Source organism: Oncorhynchus clarkii, chromosome 15 (assembly GCF_045791955.1).
Source record: "Oncorhynchus clarkii lewisi isolate Uvic-CL-2024 chromosome 15, UVic_Ocla_1.0, whole genome shotgun sequence".
NCBI classification, from domain to species: Eukaryota; Metazoa; Chordata; class Actinopteri; order Salmoniformes; family Salmonidae; genus Oncorhynchus; species Oncorhynchus clarkii.
Genome location: NC_092161.1, coordinates 32874980 through 32894498, shown reverse-complemented (window position 1 = coordinate 32894498; position 19519 = coordinate 32874980). Strand labels below are relative to the sequence as shown.

General features: G+C 41.5%; 1 protein-coding gene across 1 annotated transcript in view; it reads left to right on the top strand.

Moving 5' to 3' along the window:
* LOC139366837 (phenylalanyl-tRNA synthetase 2, mitochondrial) overlaps window positions 1–721 on the top strand; it is a 125932-nt gene extending 125211 nt beyond the window's left edge. The window contains 1 exon segment of the mRNA XM_071104531.1: window positions 583–721. Within this exon segment, the coding sequence (XP_070960632.1) occupies window positions 583–721 (139 nt within the window).
* Window positions 722–19519: the final 18798 nt, after the last annotated feature.

Below are 19519 nucleotides of genomic sequence, written 5' to 3'. Positions count from 1 at the left end.
TACTGTTGTTCATGTCTTTTTCCTTCGCTGTACTCTGAAGATCGTCATTTCTGTGCCCCAGAGAGAGACCGGGACTGTGTGTGAGTGGCGTTTGTGTGCGTGCATGTGTGCGCAATCCAGTATCTTGACTACTGTAGGCTAGTCCTAACTACTGTGGTCCCATGTAGTTCCGTTGGCAGAGAATGGAGCTTGCAACGTCAGTGTTGTGGGTTCAATTCCCATGTTGGTCCATTCTGAAAGAATGTATGCCCTCAATACTGTAAGTTCCTCTGGGTGAATGTATAATGTCTTTTCATGCCTATCAGGAATAGGGGGACATGTGACAATTGAATATTGTTAAGCATCGTGTGATCTAATTGGGATTGTCAATGTGGATGTCACTGGAGAGGTCAAACATAGCTCTTGCATTTAGTTTTTTTTTGTGTTCATTATTCTGCATTACAGATTTCCAAAAATCTATGTATTTTTGAATCATGTTCGTGAAGTTTAAATTCCTAAATCGACTACGATTCCGTGACTTACAACCTCCCTTGAGCTCTCTGTCCTCCTAACCATGTTCCCTCTCTACTTCTCTCTCAACAGGATGCAGAAGCACAGCCACTGTTACCACATCACCTACCGCCACATGGAGAGGACCCTAACCCAGGTGGAGGTGCGCTTTCTCAACACCGCCATAGAGCACACTGCCGAGCAGGAACTGCATGTAAAGTGGCAGTACTGAGACACCCTCCGCGCCCCCTCCCATGGGTCGTGTTTTGTGAGAGCGAAAGGGGAGGGGGATTGTTTAAAAACATGCACAACCTTGAACAATGTATTTTCATTTTCTCTTTTAAATTGTTTGTTTCTGTGTGCCCTACGGAACATAAGCATGAGGAGGGCTAGATATGGTGACCGTATTACACCCACACCAGGGGTCACGAGTCATGACCGCAATCAAATTCCACATGACCGTTTAGTCACGGTAACTAGGCTTCTAACTAGCCTACCAAACTTGCTAACTGCCTGGTACTCAGCACTCTATGTTCCCTCTGATCACTCTGACATCAATGCAAATGTTATCGAAAATCTAATCAAACACTTCATGAGAGCCCATGAGCTCATGTTAGGCAAAATTTGTATAGGCTATGAAATTGCATGAGAAAACACGTTTTGATGGATTCTATTAAAAGGAGGAGGATCCCATCAGCTTTCTATAGGCTACTTTATTTATTTCTCAACTTTCCGAATATTAAGCACATCGCCTCTCTTTACAACAGGATTATAGCATACACCAGGTAGGCATGAAAATGGCATGAAAATGAACCACGGGAAAAGCATAATCTATTTGCTATTTAAGTGCATAGATGACATGTACTTTTCCCGCTGCCCATGTTTCGAGACAGGTGCATGATAGTGGTCCATTCTAAATAAAAACAAATTTCACACATATATTAATTAGTACAGTGCCTTCAGAAAGTATTCAGACCCCTTGACCTTTTACACATTTTGTTACGTTACAGCCTTATTCTAAAATTGATAAAATAATTGTTTTTTTCTCAGCAATCTACACAAAATACCCCATAACAAACCAAAAAAGGTCTGGTGATTTTTTTAACAAATTTATGAAAAATTAAAAACAGAAATACCTAATGAAATAATTGTTATGTTACAGCCATTTTCTAAAATTGATGAAATCGTTTTTTCCCCTCATCGGCTCACAATACACCATAATGACAAAGCAAAAACATTTTTAGATATTTTAGCAAATGTATTAAAAATAAAAACTGAAATATCACATTTACAAAAGTATTCAGACTCTTTACTCAGTACTTTGTTGAAGCACCTTTGGCAGCGATTACAGCCTCGAGTCTTCTTGGGTATGATGTTACAAGCTTGGCACACCTATATTTGAGGAGTTTCTCCCATTCTTCCCTGCCAATCCTCTCAAGTTCTGTCAGGTTGGATGGTGAGCATCGCTGCACAGATATTGTCAGGTCTCCCCAGAGATGTTTGATCGGGTTCAAGTCCGGGCTCTGGCTGGGCCACTCAAGGAAATTCAGAGACTTGTCCTGAAGCCACTCCTGTGTTGTCTTGGCTGTGTGCTTAGCGTCATTATCCTGTTGAAAGGTGAACCTTCGCCCGGGTGTGAAGTCCTGAGCTCTCTGAAGCAGGTTTTCATCAAGGATCTCTCTGTACTTTGCTCCGTTCATCTTTCCCTTGATCCTGACTCGTCTCCCAGTACCTGCAGCTGAAAAACATCCCCGCAGCATGATGCTGCCACCACCATGCTTCATCGTAGGGATGGTATTAGCCAAGTGATGAGCTGTGCCTGGTTTCCTCCAGACGCTTCCTCCAGACGATTGGCATTCAGGCCAAAGAGTTCAATCTTGGTTTCATCAGACCTTGTTTCTCATGGTCTAAGAGTTTTTAGGTGCTTTTGGCAAACTCCAAGCGGGCTGTCATGTACCTTTTACTGAGGAGTGACTTCCGTCTGGCCACTCTATCATAAAGGCCTGATTGGTGGAGTGGCGCAGGGATGGTTGTCCTTCTGGAAGGTTCTCCCATCTCCACAGAGGATATGGCTCTGTCAGATATGGCTCTGTCAGAGTGACCATAGGGTTCTTGGTCACCTCCCTGACCAAGGCCCTTCTCCCCCGATTGCTCAGTTTGGCTGGGCGGCCAGCTCTAGGAAGAGTCTTGGTGGTTACAAACTACTTCATTTTAAGAATGATGGAGGCCACTGTTTTCTTGCGGACCTTTAATGCTGCAGACATTTTTTGTTACCCTTCCCTAGAGCTCTGCGTTGACACAATCCTGTCTCGGAGCTCTACAGACATTTCCTTCAACCTCATGACTTGGTTTTTGCTCTGAAATGCAGTGTCAACTGTGAGACCTTATATAGAGAGGTGTGTGCCTTTCCAAATCATGTACAATCTATTGATTTTACCACGGGTGGACTCCAATCAAGTTGTAGAAACATCTCAAGGATGATCAATGGAAACAGGATGCACCTGAGCTCAATTTTGAGTCTCATAGCAAAGGGTCTGAATACTTATGTAAATAAGGTATTTCTGTTTTTTGTTTTTTTTACATTTGCAAAACAAAACACACAAAAAAATGTTTTTTCTTTGTCATTATGGGGTATTGCGTGTCGATTGATGAAGAAAAGGATAAGGCTGTGACGTAACAAAATTTGAAAAAAGTAATGGCGTCTGAATACTTTCCAAATGCATTGATGGCGAGTGAGTTTCAAATTTGGAGAAGATAATTTTCACCATAAAAATGAATGGTGTTTTCCCACTAATTGATTGCTTTTTGGAACATTCGCGCTTACATCCTACTGCCGTCTGCACATTGCTGCACTTATAATGTGAATAAATATCCTAATAGTTTATCGACACTTTAAGCTTAGGAGTAGCGGCAGGGTAGCCTAGTGGTTAGAGCGTTTGGCTAGTAACCGGAAGGTTGCAAGTTCAAATCCCTAAGCTGACAAGGTACAAATCTGTCGTTCTGCCCCTGAACAGGCAGTTAACCCACTAGGCCGTCATTGAAAATAAGAATTTGTTCTTGACTGACTTGCCTAGTTAAATAAAGGTAAAATAAAAATTACCTTTCTGATCTGTTGCATCAGCCTCATTGCTTTTAAAATATTTTTGAATGCTAGTGATTGTAATCATTTGGGATCCATCGCATACCACAACTGTCCCAGACTATGTTTGGAATATTTGTTTCTCGCACAGAAGGACAAGTTGACCAATAAAATAGGTCAACTTTTGTACTATGGGGGATATTAGATCGACATAGGCTAGTAATTTTGCTGTTCGTTTGGCCTTCTCATCTTGTTGGGTGACGAAAGTAAATGTGGACAGTTCTTCCAACATCTTCAATATACCCTGTCCGAATTCAATAAGGACGTTGCTTCTCAAATGTGTCTGTCTTCACTTGTAGCCTGTAATAAGAACCTGAGATGCTGTGAGAAGGACCCAGTCACGTGACTGTAATTGGCTAATAAGAATTGAGATATCTGAGAGAGCCATGTGAGTGAGAGGTGCTTTGAAGCACGCAGCCAGGAGAAGGGAATTCTAATTATTATATTCAGCCCAAGGGCACAATGGCCACTGTCCGCAAAAGGCATTATGACCACACAAATGAGATGCCACTGATGAAGTGTGAGCAGCCTTCGCAAAATAAAAAACTAATTAGAGCTCATGTCTTTTTTTAGATCATCATAAGAGTCGCATCATGCAGCCTTCAAAATCTTGCCACAACATTTGTATCACAACTAAAGTTGCATAAATATCTCTAAATTAAGCAAATAGGAGGACCTGTTTTTATTATCTTATTATCTTCTTTATTACCCTCCAACCCTACCACCCGTCCCACAATTGGAGCAAACTAGTGAACAACACCAGTTTATACATACTATATACATTTTATGGACACAGTCTATTTTACAATAGTTCTATTATGTTTGTTTTTACTCCTGTCCTTCCTCTACCCTCAACCTCTTCCATCTATTTATGATCTGTCTCTTAACACCATCCATATTGAATTTCTATTTGTCATATATTTTTCAACTGTGCTGTGATATTCCACAAAAGTTCTGAACCTTTCTATTCTCATTGTTTCTACGAATTGAAAATATATTTTTTTGCTAAAAGTATTATAATATTATTGATCGATTGAGGATGACTTTTCAGATCGCCCAGTAGAGCTATCTGCAGGGTTAGCTCCAGGTAACTATTGCAATTCTTCAGCCATTCGTGGACATGTGACCAAAAAACAAGCTACATATGGACAGTACCAAAACAAATGAGGACCTGTTTTTTGTTAACAGCTCAACACAGAATAGCCACATGTGTACTCCCTCAAATCGTTTGGAGAAAATGTCCTTTCTATTTTATTCAGCTATGTTCAATTGTATTGGTCATACTATGAAAAATTATGCAAAATCATTCCACAGAATTCTAAGCAAGTCTTGTCTGCTAAATGAACTAGTGTAGCCCACAGTCATATGGCATAGCCAGATCAGGGCCTAACATAACGACAACTCAGAATATGCTATTCGGTTCTTCTGAAATTGACTACATTTTCTTCATATCATGTTTCCTTAAACCTGTCTAAAATAAATATTGGATTTAATGTGTAGGCTATATTAAATGGATATATTTGACTTTTTAAAATATAGATGTTTCAAAGGTCTGCGTCAGTAGCTTGTAAGTTATGCGTGGAAACCAGGAGATGCTGAATGAGTTTATGTTCATTTACGATCAATTACCGTGAGACTGGCAGTTATTTGCTTGACAATCACCGTCTGACAAAATTTCATGACCGCCACAGCCCTAAGCATGAGCTCCATGTTTCAAGTGTGAGAATGGAACTGGTTGTAGTACCTACTAGACCTCCTTGAAAGTGTAAGGACAGGTGTCCTTCCATGTGATTGTTAGATAGTGGTCCTGTGTGGCAGAGTTGGTAAGAGCTTAGCACTAGTGGGTTCAATTACTGCATGGATCACATACAAAAAATATGTGCTCTCACTGTACTGTAAGTTGCTTTGAATAAAAAAGTGGCATACAAGGGTTGGAACCGGTTCAGGGAGGAGCACCTGAAAACCGCAAAATAATGGAATTTTTTGAGGAACAGAATCAGAACCGGGAATGAAAGTGATCTATACTTTTCCTGAACAGAACCACTATTTTAAAAGCATAGATCAAATGACCAGATTGGACTTACAAAGTGGATATTCATCAAATCCGTCATGATTTGTGTATTATAACGGCCCACAATGTGGTCGGATTTGGATATATTTGTCTGTTTTCGCTGCATAACATGTAGAAGTTGTCAGGTTTAGAAGGAGTGACTGCTAAATGCTAACTCCCATTTGTATAAGCTGGTTATCATAGCTGGCGTACAGTAATCAATCGGTGGTGGTAGTCAAAGTAGTTTTTAACTGTAATGCAGTTGCTTAGTAACGATGACATGAACATGTGTTGGGGATGACATCCATACAAGCATTATACTCCAAATTTCAACCTCAAAATAGTGTGAAATACACATGTAAACAATAGCCTAAATGTAGGCAAATTCTTCTGGGGGGCAATGAGGAGATTCGGGACCTTTCCCCCACTGTGTATGTGTGTGTGTGTGTGTGTGTGTCTGTGTCTGTGTCTGTGTCTGTGTAGGCTACCTGCCCCTCCCCCTCTGAAGCATAGGCTACTGTAGCGTTACAAGTGTGATTCAAAAATTATGGAGAGAGATTTTGTATTAGAGAAGAATGCGTTAACATTTTCAATGCTAGTTAAGGGAACTATAGTTATCACATTTCACATTGGGTTTATTAACTCCAAAATGTTAAGACGTGTTTTTATTTTAATTATGGTGCCGTTCTGCACACACAAGCTGGTTAGCTATCTAGCTAGCTCTGGTCCAACGTTAAGCCAACAAAGAGCCAAGAACTTGAGAGGAACGTCTATCTTCCTCAACGACGACTATCCTGAAGCTGTGCGCCAGAAGAGGAAAAAACTGATCCCAGCCATGAAAGCTGCCCGGGCGTGTGAGGACATTGCGTACATCCGCAACGACAGGCTCAGTGTCCACCCTCCTTCCCAGAAGCCTAGAAGGGATGAGAGAGCCAAACCTATGGGTTCATAGCCTCAACCCGCAGCACACACACACACACACACACACACCAATTGATTAATGGACTGCTGAATATATATATTTTTTCTCTTGCTTTGTCTGCTCTTTTCAATGTTATGTCTATCTCTGATAAGCTACACAGGAAAAATAGCCAATAATAATATATGTAGCCTTAGAAATAAGGTTCATGAAATCAATAACTTGCTAACATCAGATAACATTCATATATTAGCCATTTCTGAGACTCACTTAGATAATTCATTTGATGAAACATCAGTAGCAATTGTCTCAGCTCACTGGTCATCATAGCAACACCCACCCATAGCACGCGCTCCAGCAGGTATATTTCACTGGTCATCCCCAAAGCCAACACTTCCTTTGGCCGCCTTTCCTTCCAATTCTCTGCTGCCAATGACTGGAACGAATTGCAAAAATCTCTGAGGCTGGAGTCTTATATCTCCTTCTCTAATTTTAAGCATCAGCTGTCAGAGCAGCTTACCGATCACTGTACCTGTATACAGCCAATCTGTAAATAGCACACCCAACTACCTCATACTCACATTATTACTTACCCTCTTGCTCTTTTGCACCCCAGTATCTCTACTTGAACATCATCATCTGCACATCTATCACTCCAGTGATAATGCTAAATTGTAATTATTTTGCCCCTATGGCCTATTTATTGCCTTACCTCCCTACTCTTCTACATTTGCACACACTGTACATCGATTTTTCTATTGTGTTATTGACTGTACATTTGTTTATGTGTAACTCTGTGTTGTTGTTTTTGTCACACTGCTTTGCTTTATCTCGGCCAAATGAGAACTTGTTCTCAACTGGCCTACCTGGTTAAATAAAGGTGAAATAAAAATTTAAAAATTTAAAAACATATAGATTCAATGGTTATAACGATGGGGAGAGGTGAAGCCGTAATAAGGAGATGCTCTCCTTTTTTGACACCACACTCCAAAAAGCAAGTTCTGCAGGCTCCAGTTTTGTCTAATCTTGATTATTGTCCAGTGCTGCAAGGAAAGACCTCGTTAAGCTGTAGCTGGCCCAAAACGCTGCACGTTTTGCTCTTAATTGTAATCAGAGGGCTGAAATAAATATTATGCACGCCAGTCTCTCTTGGCTAAGAGTTGAGGAAAGACTGACTGCATCACTTCTTCTTTTTATAAGAAACAATGTGTTGAACATCCCAAATGGTTTGCATAGTCAACTTACACACAGCTCTGACACACACACTTATCCCACCAGACATGCCACCAGGGGTCTTTTCATAGTCCCCAAATCCAGAACAAATTCAAGAAAACGTACAATATTATATAGAGCCCTTATTGCATGGAACTTCCATCTCATATTGCTCAAATAAACAGTAAACCTGGTTTCAAAAAACACCTCGTAGCACAACACCTCTCCCCTATTTGACCTAGATAGTTTGTGTGTATGCATTGGTATGTAGGCTACGTGTGCGTTTTTAAAAATGTATGTACTGTAGTTCTGTCCTTGAGCTGTTCTTGTCTAATGATGTTCTGTATTATGTCATTCTGCATTATGTTTCATGTTTTGTGTGGACCCCAGGTAGAGTAGCTGCTGCTTTTACAACAGCTAATGGGGATCCTAACAAAATACCAAATACCAAATAACAAGAATCCCAGCACTCTCTCGCTCTCTCCCCACCTGCAAAATTTCAGCCGCATCTCTTGCCCTACACTTGGTCTGTCCAATGCATTTAAACAACAATAGCGTGCCCGCTCCATAGCAAGCCGCTCCATAGCAAGCCGCTCCATAGCAAGCCGCTCCATAGCAAACTGCTCTTTGCACAATGATTGAAGTAATGTAATGTTGAGCTAAATATAAAAAAATTGAATCAATTGTTTTGATAAAATAGTTTCTTTTTTGCTTCGACCCGGTTCAGAACTTTACTTTGCTGATCGAAACAGTGGAACGGGATGAACAAAAATGATGGTTCTGTTAAGAACAAATGGAAAATAATGTCAGTTCCAACCCCAGTATATGAAATGATTAGATAATTCTTATGGACAGAGAGGCAGATCCACTCTAGGGTCTACCACCACTGCAGTACCAAGCCACTCTTATCATTACAGCCTCCAGTAACCTTTCATGTGAAGCGGCAGGCGGCCGTTCCTAAATAGCTCAATCCACAGCATCGTGTCGCCAGAGGGGGAACGTGTTTGATTTAATATGCCTTCACCTAAAGCCTTTCATGCCACTGGCTCCTCGCCAACCTGGTAAGAGAGACCAACGAAACAAACACAACTGACAATACAGTCCTTTTGAGTTTTCATTTTGTACATTTGTATTAGTAGTATATTCCTAAAGTATGTGTTATTAACAGTGGGGAGGGAGGAGGGTATGGGTTGGTGTTGGTGCACTACCTGAGAATGTTAGAAGTGGGTATTGTCTCAGTGCTGGGCGAAAGTACAAAGAGTGTCCTTCATGTCCGTTTGCTTAACAGGTGATTTAAAAAAAAACGTTTGGTTAAAGTCGTGGCAATCGTTGTTTTGGAGCAGAGCACACATATTTGAGGAGCTGCAGTAATGATTTTATACTACATTTTATACTGGAACAACCTGTGCCCTCATTAGATAATTGTCTTGTTTACAGAGTGTTTATGCATTCACACTAGATCCCCCCCCCCCCCCCCCCACGCTATTCTATTTAAGACTGTAAGAATCCATATAAATACAAGATGAGACTATTGAGTTCCGTATTTATTTTATGCGCTGGAAGCCTCTTCATTAAGAAGTCATTTGAAGTGTTCCCACATCATCATCCCCTGGATCTAAATCTTCGTTCGGGATCAACATGATTCCCCTGTTGTTTCACTGCTGCCATTTGGGTATGTAGTCTTTACACAGAGCTAGATTGACAAACTGACCCAACAGAAAAGACCTGGGAAAGAAAGGGCCCATTCTTTAGGACAATGTTTCTATTTGTGTTTCTTTTTTTGAATGGGTTGAAGAGGAACCGAGAGAACAAAAAGCACTTGGGAGTACAAATTCAATTGTGACGTGATAAGTGTACGTGGGTGGCAATTAAATCCGATTTTAAATGGATAATATGTTTTTTAAATACATTTAGTAGAGAGAGTTTTGAAATGAATGTTTTTTGGTACTGGAGTTTTGAAAAAAATCATAGGTTTATTAAATATGGTACATTCTTCCTACCTTATCTGGAACTGGTTCAGATCTGGGATTCCTAACCTCCAGACTACTTCTTAAGTCTGAAAGAGATGTGTACCTTTAAGAGACAACTTGCCATTTTGAGAATTGGCCGTTAGTGCATGACCATACCTCAAACATACCGATGGGAAGTAAGAAACTTGACCTTCTCAAAAAATACAAAACCAATATAGAGCATGAAGTCATGGCACCAAGATATTTGGGAAAGTTGAAGAGAAACATAAGGTATTTTTCACCCACTGAAAGTGTAGGAAATTAAAGACAGTACTTAGGAGCCCAGGTTCTCGTTTCCCAGAGCCTTCGTAGCGTTAAGATCATCATTAGAACCCATCTTACATTCGGTCCACACTGCTCGCGTTGCAAAATAAATGTACACATACTGTACATGTTATTCAATCATTGCACCCACACTGCTCAAGTGCGTCAACGAGCATCTGCGTAGTCGTGTGCTAAAATAGAACTTGGTTCTATTTGTGATGCTTGACGTGCTGCAAGTTACGTCTCTCCCATCTCCTCATTGGTTTTTAGGAGTATATACCCACGTGCCATCATATAGCCACGTGCAATCGCCTCATTGGTTTTTAGGAGCATAAACCGACGTGGGTGATTGAAAGATGAACTAAGGTCCACACTCCAGTCCAGTTGGTAGTGGTAATGCACCATCAAATTTGGTTGCCAACCGCAATATAAAGTCTAAAGAAGAAGAAGAAGAAGCCTGAAGGAGGAGAGATTACTGGAAACGAACTCGGTTTAACCTTTTATCTGTGGATGAATTGTCGGAGCAGAGGACCTTGTGCATTACAGTTAAAATAACAAACCAACGTTTATATACCAGGACAAATTATCTTGCAACAGCAAGCTAGCTAGCTAAATTGACATAAATGTTTAATTATTTTCAACCTGTCCCCAAATTAATAGAGTTGGTTCAGAGTTTGTTTTGATATTTCAACCTGTGAGTCCTGATCGCGTCTGGTATGGGTGGACAAAATCAGCAATGGCTTACATGGACATTCTGGTCAGCATGTTACGAGGAATTTTTAATATCCAGAATTTTTAAAGTCCACTACAGTTGCACTTGCTTATATACTGACTCGATCATACCTACAGTATATTTGCACAAAATGGTATGTTGCAAGAATATGGCACCACAACAAACCTGCTAAGAGAGGGCTGCACAACAAAACTCACGGACCAGGCATGGAGGGAATTAATCAGAGAGGCAAAGATAACCCTGAAGGAGTTGCAAAGCTCCACAGCGTAGATTGGAGTATCTGTCAATAGGACCACTTTAAGCTGTACACTCCACGGAGCTGGGCTTTACGGAAGAGTTGCCAGAAAAAAGACATTGCTTAAAGAAACAAATACTCAAACACGGTGTTCGCCAAAAGGCATGTGGGAGACTCCCCAAACATATGGAAGAAGGTACTCTGGTCAGATGAGACTACAATTGAGCTTTTGGCCATCAAGGAAAATTTTAACCTCCCATCACCCCGAGAACAGCATCCCCACAGTGAAGCATGGCGGTGGCAGCATCATGCTGTGGGGATGGTGCTTTTAGCAAACTCCAAGTGGGCTGACATGTGACTTTTACTGAGGAGTGGGTTCCGTCTGGCCACTCTACCAAAAAGGCCTGATTGGTGGAGTGGCGCAGAGACGGTTGTCCTTCTGGAAGTTTCTCCCATCGCCACAGAGGAACTCTGGAGCTCTGTCAGAGTGACCATCGGGTTCTTGGTCACCTCCCTGACCAAGCCCCTTCTCTCCCGATTGCTAATTTTTCGGCCCCTCATGACTTTAATAGTTTTGTTTACAATAAATAACCTTTTTTTTTGTAAACAAAACTATTAACTTTAAACTAAGAAAAAGGAATGAGGTGTGGAAGTATCATAATGTAAGGTGTATGTAAAGTGCATGGATGCGTGAACCTGTGTGTGTGAATGACTGAGTGAAAACTATGCAAAACTACAAAAGAACAAACAAAACAGGTTCATACCTGGAGGAGAGAGAGAGAGAGAGAGAGAGAGAGAGAGAGAGAGAGATTAGTGACAGTTTAAATACTCTGATCCCAGGTGACTCCAATCACTAACGACCCTCCTCTGCCAGCAGGAGGAACCGCCCCTGCAATGCAGAGGAGGAGCCGTGACAAGTCTCATATCAAAGGGTCTGAATACTTATGTAAATAAGGTATTTCAGTTTTTTTTATACATTTGCAAAATGTTTAAAAAAAAATGTTTTTACACTTTGTCATTATGGGGTATTGTAGTTAGATAAATTGTTTTATTTAATCAATTTGAGAATAAGGTTGTAACGTAACAAAATGTGGAAAAGTCAAAAGGGTTTGAATATTTTCCGAATGCACTATATACATATCATTTTGTGTGGGCAGTCCATGCATCCATAGCGCTGTCTATGATTTTAAAAGTGGCTTCTCCAGCCCAATCCCTCAGCTGTTTACCGAAACAGTGGCAAGGTGTTCTACTTTGTTGTTTAACTGCAGATTTCCCCTTTAACCTCCTTCTGACACACATACACGTGCACACACAGTGTCTGCCATTACATCTTTGAAGACTGCACTTCAGCAGAGCATGTGGTATTTATCTTAAACATGAAAGGGTTTTATGTTTCCAGCACACTGAGAAGCCCAAAGCTTTACACTTAGGTAAGTGAGGAGCAGCAGGATGCTCTCCTGTCTTGTCTTAACATCGACATGTTGCAAAGACATGTTGCTTCTTGTCTCAAACCTGTGTTGTGAAGCCCAATAGTTCAAGAGGTATAAAATAAAGAATCAATGGCACAATTAAGTCAAACCTTTTTAAAGACATTAAACATAATAAATAGCCTAGTGCAGGGAGAAACAACATCAGGGGACTGTTTGGTGTCACACTTTTGCCCTAGCCCCAGCTATTGCACATGATTCAATTAATCAATTGTAATCATCGTCTTGTCTTCAGGTGTGTTGGTTCTTGAAACCAAGAAGGCCCCAGAGAAAATACCCAGCCCTAGCCACATGACTCAGATCTCTATGCGTAAGATACTCAAAAACTTTAATTATGCTCCAAAAGACAGTAAATAGCCCTGCTTGTCAACGAATGTCTGTGGCAGGTATCCTGTGGACAGTCATGTTTACAGACATTTCAATAGCCCTTTAATTACCACTATTTTCCAGGTAGTTACTTAGAAATTACTTAAAAATCAGTAATTACCTAATAACTCCATAGTAATTACACAATTTGTTTGAGCTTTCTTGACACAAGCATCACTGTTTGGTATCGCATAGTTACAATTAAATTATTTGAGGTAAGTACCCGAAAGTATCCGTTATAGTCCCATGTAGTTCCGGGTACATTATAGTACAGTACAGTACCATCTTAAACCGGGATTTAAAATAAAGTATTTTTACTGGTGTGATGACCATGACGAATTCTTTCTCTTTGCTCTTGTTTTCCTTATCAGGATGTCGGTGGGTGTAGCCGGGAGGGTCGTCAGCGAAACGGGACACACATGGGCCTGGGTTTGTCCCGGGATAAGTTTCACCTCTTCCCCATTCATTGTGGAGAGACTCTCCATGCAGATATGCTGTTTGATTTTGGCTGTGGTAGCTTTGTGGCCGGCCGGCTTGCTTTGGTGTCTTTCAACACTGCTCATTATCACATCTATACAAGCAACCACTCACTTACACTACTGACTACACACACCATTGTTTACTTGTATATGGGTTACCTCCGTTAATAAATATATTTTTGTTATTCCTAATCTCCACGTTGCCTTTTTGTTACGGGCTTCGAGCCGGTTTGTGACAAGTGGGGGCTTGTCTGGGATCTGAAAGGTATGATTCTCGCTTTGTGGTGTGAGTCATCCGGGATCATAAGGTTGGTTCCTAGACATTTTTGTGTATAGTATTTTGTTGCATTATGATGGGTTAATGCTTATTGGAATGTGCTTTGGTTGGTCTTCACGGCATATTCTTATAAGTGTTTGGTATAGTGCCTTAGATATCTGTGATTTTGGTTGTCCGGTGATGTCATTAAACAAGTGTGTGGTCTGCTAGAGTATGCCAGTGGGCCTAATACTAGTGTTGCTTACTGGTATGTTGTATTGTGTTTGGGAGAAAAGGTGGAGTTAATGTTTGAGGACTGTAGGTGCTTTGTTTGCACCTTTTGTTATAGCATTTGAGTTGTAATGTTTGGTGGGCCCAGTGGTGGTTGCCTGTTTGGTAAACTTGCCACTGTGATGGATAATTGGTTGTGTGCTGCGTTGGAGAAAGTACATTGGTTCGTTTCCAGGCCCCTGCCCAGGCTGGAAACTCTTGCTCTACTCGCTGTTGGGACATAATCTGCTGTGTACCTCAGTGGGAGATTTGGGTAGGGTAGAGCCACTTGCTACCCGGTGCTATAGCCTTTCTTTTTCCCCTGTTAGGCTTAGCAATGTGTTTCACTTTGGGCATGGTTATTTTGTTTATTTTTGTGTGGTGTCCGTGGACTGAGCAGTTGTCTCGGGGCACATCTGTGGCTTGGGGGGAATCTGCCAGCGTGCTGGGTGGTTTTTCCTTGCCAGCGGGCTACAGTGAGTAATTACCCACCACGAATCCGCATGAAGACTAGGGTTGAGTTATTGTAGTATATGGGGAAGCTCCATATATCTCATCTCTCTCCTGTGGTGACCAGTGTGATTGGTGTTTCTATTGTGGTCTGGTCTCAGCAGAGGGGAAGAGTGAGAATTTTCTTTTGTATTTACTTGACTATGGCCTCTAATGTAGACTCGTTCAGTCGCTTTCCATCAGAGGAACTGTTAGAATGATGTACAAAAGAACAGCTGCTGAACGCTGAACCCTACAAGTCTAAAATATTATTATTTTAGGTTGATATTGAAAGCCAGTCTGATGGAGGGTGTAATTCTTGAAGTTACCACTGGGGAAGCCTCTGAGGAGGACTCGACGTCTCCTCGTTTTGTTTCCGTGTCCGCTCCGTCTGTTAGCCCTAGTAGTCTTTCTTTTGAACACCAGAAAGAACGCTTCTCATACAACTAGCGTATGATCGTGTTAAGCTAGAGCACGATCGTGTAAAATATGAGAAGGAATTGGTATTTAAACAGGATTTGGAGTGCGCTAAACTCAAGTTGCAACAAGAGTGGCTAGAGTTGGTTAGGGAACGAAAGCTCTCGGGGGACAGTTTGCTCTGGGAAGGTGACCCAGATTTACCTAGCGGTTGCTCCTCTCTGGGTCGTGCCCCGGACTCATTGAATATTGTTGCAAACTTACGGTTGTTGCCAAAAGTTTATGAGAAGGGCCCTGAGACGTTCTTTTTGTTGGAGCTTGTTGCTGACGCGCTCTCTCGTGTGCCCTGTTCCTGAATGCCTACGCGACTGACCATTGTTTATTTTGTTTGGTATTTGGTATATTCATTTGGTATATTAAATATCTCAAAGTGGTCTCCCTATTTGTTACGGGCTTCAAGCTGGTTCATGACACTGGTATTACTGCTATTTATTATGACTTGTGAATTCTCCTTCACTATGCATTGACCTCGTTAAGTACTCCATGAACATCTAACCCTGAAAGTTCTTTACCCCTATCTTTTAAACCTATGGCAATGTTTCCTCTTCCGGGCTCACCCAATCAGGGACCTCAAAACGAATGGCATTTCCCTTGTAGGGTAAGTGGACATTGATAACCAGAAGGAAGTCTTAAACTGTTGGAGGCAATTTCTTGGAGTGACAGTTGCGACAATCAGTGTGTGCAGTCTCTGTAATTTGCGAGTCATTAATCTTGTTTCGCCAATCCTCTCTCATTTAAATGAAGGCTTGTGGTGTTGGCAGCCTATCTGCATGGACAGTAAATGGTGCTGTTGAGCATATCAGCAGTCGAAGCAGGATCTGTGACATACCCTATGGGGACGGAGTTGAACCATCTGATGAACTGTGTGCCCATGTTTACTATCATTTGTAACTTTACACAGTGGCGAATTTTAGCATGTAAATGTTGGTGGGGCAAACACCCACCCAAAACATGTTTTATATGCATTCCAGCAAAGCCACTACACGACACTAAACAATATATTAATGGTGACAAGCGTTGCCCACAGAAGAGCTTTTTTTCCAGCACAATGGAGTGAATCCTTACCACCACTACACCTGTCTGGCAGCGAAACAAATCATTCGGCCTTGTTTACTGCTCATTTAAAATAAACATAGCTGATCTGGCTGACCATATCTCCCTTTCATATTACATCATTTATGCAGCAGCATATAAGACATTTTTGGACTCACCTTGTTGTGCGCGGCAGTCATCTGTTGGCAAATTTTGTCATTAAAGAAAAAGATTTACAATTCCGAGTTGGATGACCGTTCAAAATGTATTTTCCCAGTCTGACTTCCCCGTTGCAATGCTTGCGTTTAGCCCCTGTCACCGATTCCTTCAAAACAACTCATTGTTAAATTTGTGATTTCCAACTTGTGTAATGCTTATGGCCGATGAGTACCGATACATTTTATCTATAATTTATTTTCATTTCTCATATGACAAGGATTTGCCAGTAGATTGTCTACTTGATGTATGATGACTGCTAGCTAAGATTTGAAAGTAAGATGACATCAAAGCTATTGTAGATTTGACGTTTTATCTGTGGAAAAAGACCTTGAGGCTTCTTGGAAGGGCACTTCTAATGTAACTCTATGGCAGCACCCAAAGGGCTCACATTCTTGATGTCTACCCTTACTAAAGGCAGGTGATGTAGTGTCCCCATGAGTGACCGAACTTTGAGCGAATCATGGTGCAATGCTCCTATTTTCTGTTGGCCTGCCCCACCACCAAAAGCACTGAGCTACTGTAGGCTGAAGCACCTACATTTTGGAGCTGCCTGTTTGTATGCGGCTTTATTAACAATTTTTTTTTACAATATTTGCGAACTGATATGTGACACGTATTAATGCCAAAGTAACATGCAAAACAGGTAAGCCTGTGGGGCTCAAAACAGCCCTGAATGACGGGTTGCCACTGACGCTACAGCACATGAACCAGCTGTGTAGTGATTTGAGGAATGAAAACATCTCACAAACTATCCCTTTAATTGTGCCATCAAATGACACTATCCTTGTATCTTTACATTTTAGTGCACCTTGTATGAAAATAGATTGATCTGCAGTATCCCGCTTGGGAGGCCATGCCCACAGTATTGCTCAGTATGTACAATATTTAAAATGTACATTGAACTAAATTTTAAGTTTCCACATTAGAAAATATACATTCCCAGTAAGCTTAATATATTGTCACTTATTATATTGTGCTTATATCTATGTCATGACCGTGCTTAGTAAATATTTGCCTGGTAAAGGATCTTTCTAATTGGGCGAATGCGGTGCTAAGGCGTACAGATGCTTCAACAGCTCGACATGCTCAAACAGAGCCCGGGCAAACAACTCACCAAGAAATCCAATGCATCAGAGGCCCCAATGCATCAGAGGCCCCTATTATCCTCCAAAGGGCAACACTGTCACGAAGCACACAACACCAACTCATCATTTGTCTCGTGTTTCTCCTCTCGTCACATTTATCTTTTTCTATTAGAGGTCTATCAAACATAATGATAACGTATCATGATGTATCCCCATATCTATCCACTACACCCAGGAGGGAGCTCTGGTGCAGGCGGGGTAAGGGTTTTTTAACCTGCAGCAGCAAAGGGAGAAAACATTAAGCATTGCGCTGTATTCAGATCAGGTCCCATTAAAGGGGAACTCCTCAAGAAATGCTGGCAGCCATGATAGAAGCCAAATGTGAGTTGGCTTGGGGGTGTGGTTTAATTTAGGTGTTTTTTGGGTGTTTCCTTGGCACCACCAAGACACACCCATCTGTCAGAACCTTGCCCGCAGCTGTTTTCCCCCACTCAATCACAACAAACAAACCTCCTGCAGGTTTAGTTCAATAACTACAGGCAGATGTATGGTGAGATGCCGGAGGAAAAGTTGAATAGGTCAGTAGCTTAGAGAGTAATATGAGAGGAATGCAATTGCTGAATATACAGTGGGGAGAACAATTATTTGATACACTGCCGATTTTGCAGGTTTTCCTACTTACAAAGCATGTAGAGGTCTGTAATTTTTTTATCATAGGTACACTTCAACTGTGAGAGACGGAATCTAAAACAAAAATCCAGAAAATCACATTGTATGATTTTTAAGTAATTAATTTGCATATTATTGCATGACATAAGTATTTGATCACCTACCAACCAGTAAGAATTCCGGCTCTCACAGACCTGTTAGTTTTTCTTTAAGAAGCCCTCCTGTTCTCCACTCATTACCTGTATTAACTGCACCTGTTTGAACTCATTGCCTGTATAAAAGACACCTGTCCACACACTCAATCAAACAGACTCCAACCTCTCCACAATGGCCAAGACCAGAAAGCTGTGTAAGGACATCAGGGATACAATTGTAGATCTGCACAAGGCTGGGATGGACTACAGGACAATAGTCAAGCAGCTTGGTGAGAAGGCAACAACTGTTGGCGCAATTATTAGAAAATGGAAGAAGTTCAAGATGATGGTCAATCACCCTTGGTCTGGGGCTGCATGCAAGATCTCACCTCGTGGGGCATCGATGATCATGAGGAAGGTGAGGAATCAGCCCAGAACTACATGGCAGGACCTGGTCAATGACCTGAAGAGAGCTGGGACCACAGTCTTAAAGAAATCCATTAGTAACACACTACGCCGTCATGGATTAAAATCCTGCAGCGCACGCAAGCTCAAGCCAGCGCATGTCCAGGCCAGTCTGAAGTTTGCCAATGACCATCTGGATGATCCAGAGGAGGAATGGGAGAAGGTAATGTGGTCTGATGAGACAAAAATAGAGCTTTTTGGTCTAAACTTCACTCGCCGTGTTTGGAGGAAGAAGAAGGATGAGTACAACCCCAAGAACACCATGCCAACCGTGAAGCATGGAGGTGGAAACATCATTCTTTGGGGATGCTTTTCTGCAAAGGGGACAGGACGACTGCACCGTGTTGAGGGGAGGATGGATGGGGCCATGTATCGCGAGATCTTGGCCAACAACCTCCTTCCCCCAGTAAGAGCATTGAAGATGGGTCGTGGCTGGGTCTTCCAGCATGACAACGACCCGAATCAAACAGTCAGGGCAACTAAGGAGTGGCTCCGTAAGAAGCATCTCAAGGTCCTGGAGTGGCCTAGCCAATCTCCAGACCTGAACCCAATAGAAAATCTTTGGAGGGAGCTGAAAGTCCGTATTGCCCAGAGACAGCCCTGAAACCTTAAGGATCTGGAGAAGGTCTGTATGGAGGAGTGGGCCAAAATCCCTGCTGCAGTGTGTGCAAACCTGGTCAAGAACTACAGGAAACGTGTGATCTCTGTAATTCCAAACAAAGGTTTCTGTACCAAAAATTAAGTTCTGCTTTTCTGATGTATCAAATACTTATGTCATGCAATAAAATGCAAATTAATTACTTAAAAATCATACAATGTGATTTTCTGGATTTTGGTTTTAGATTCCGTCTCTCACAGTTGAAGTGTACCTATGATAAAAATGACATACCTGCTTTGTAAGTAGGAAAGCATGCAAAATCATCAGTGTATCAAATACTTGTTCTCCCCGCTGTATGTAGATCAATTTTTTTTTAATAATTGTATTTGTCAATTGCTTTGTAAACAACAGGTGTAGACTAACAGGGAAATGTTTACATACGT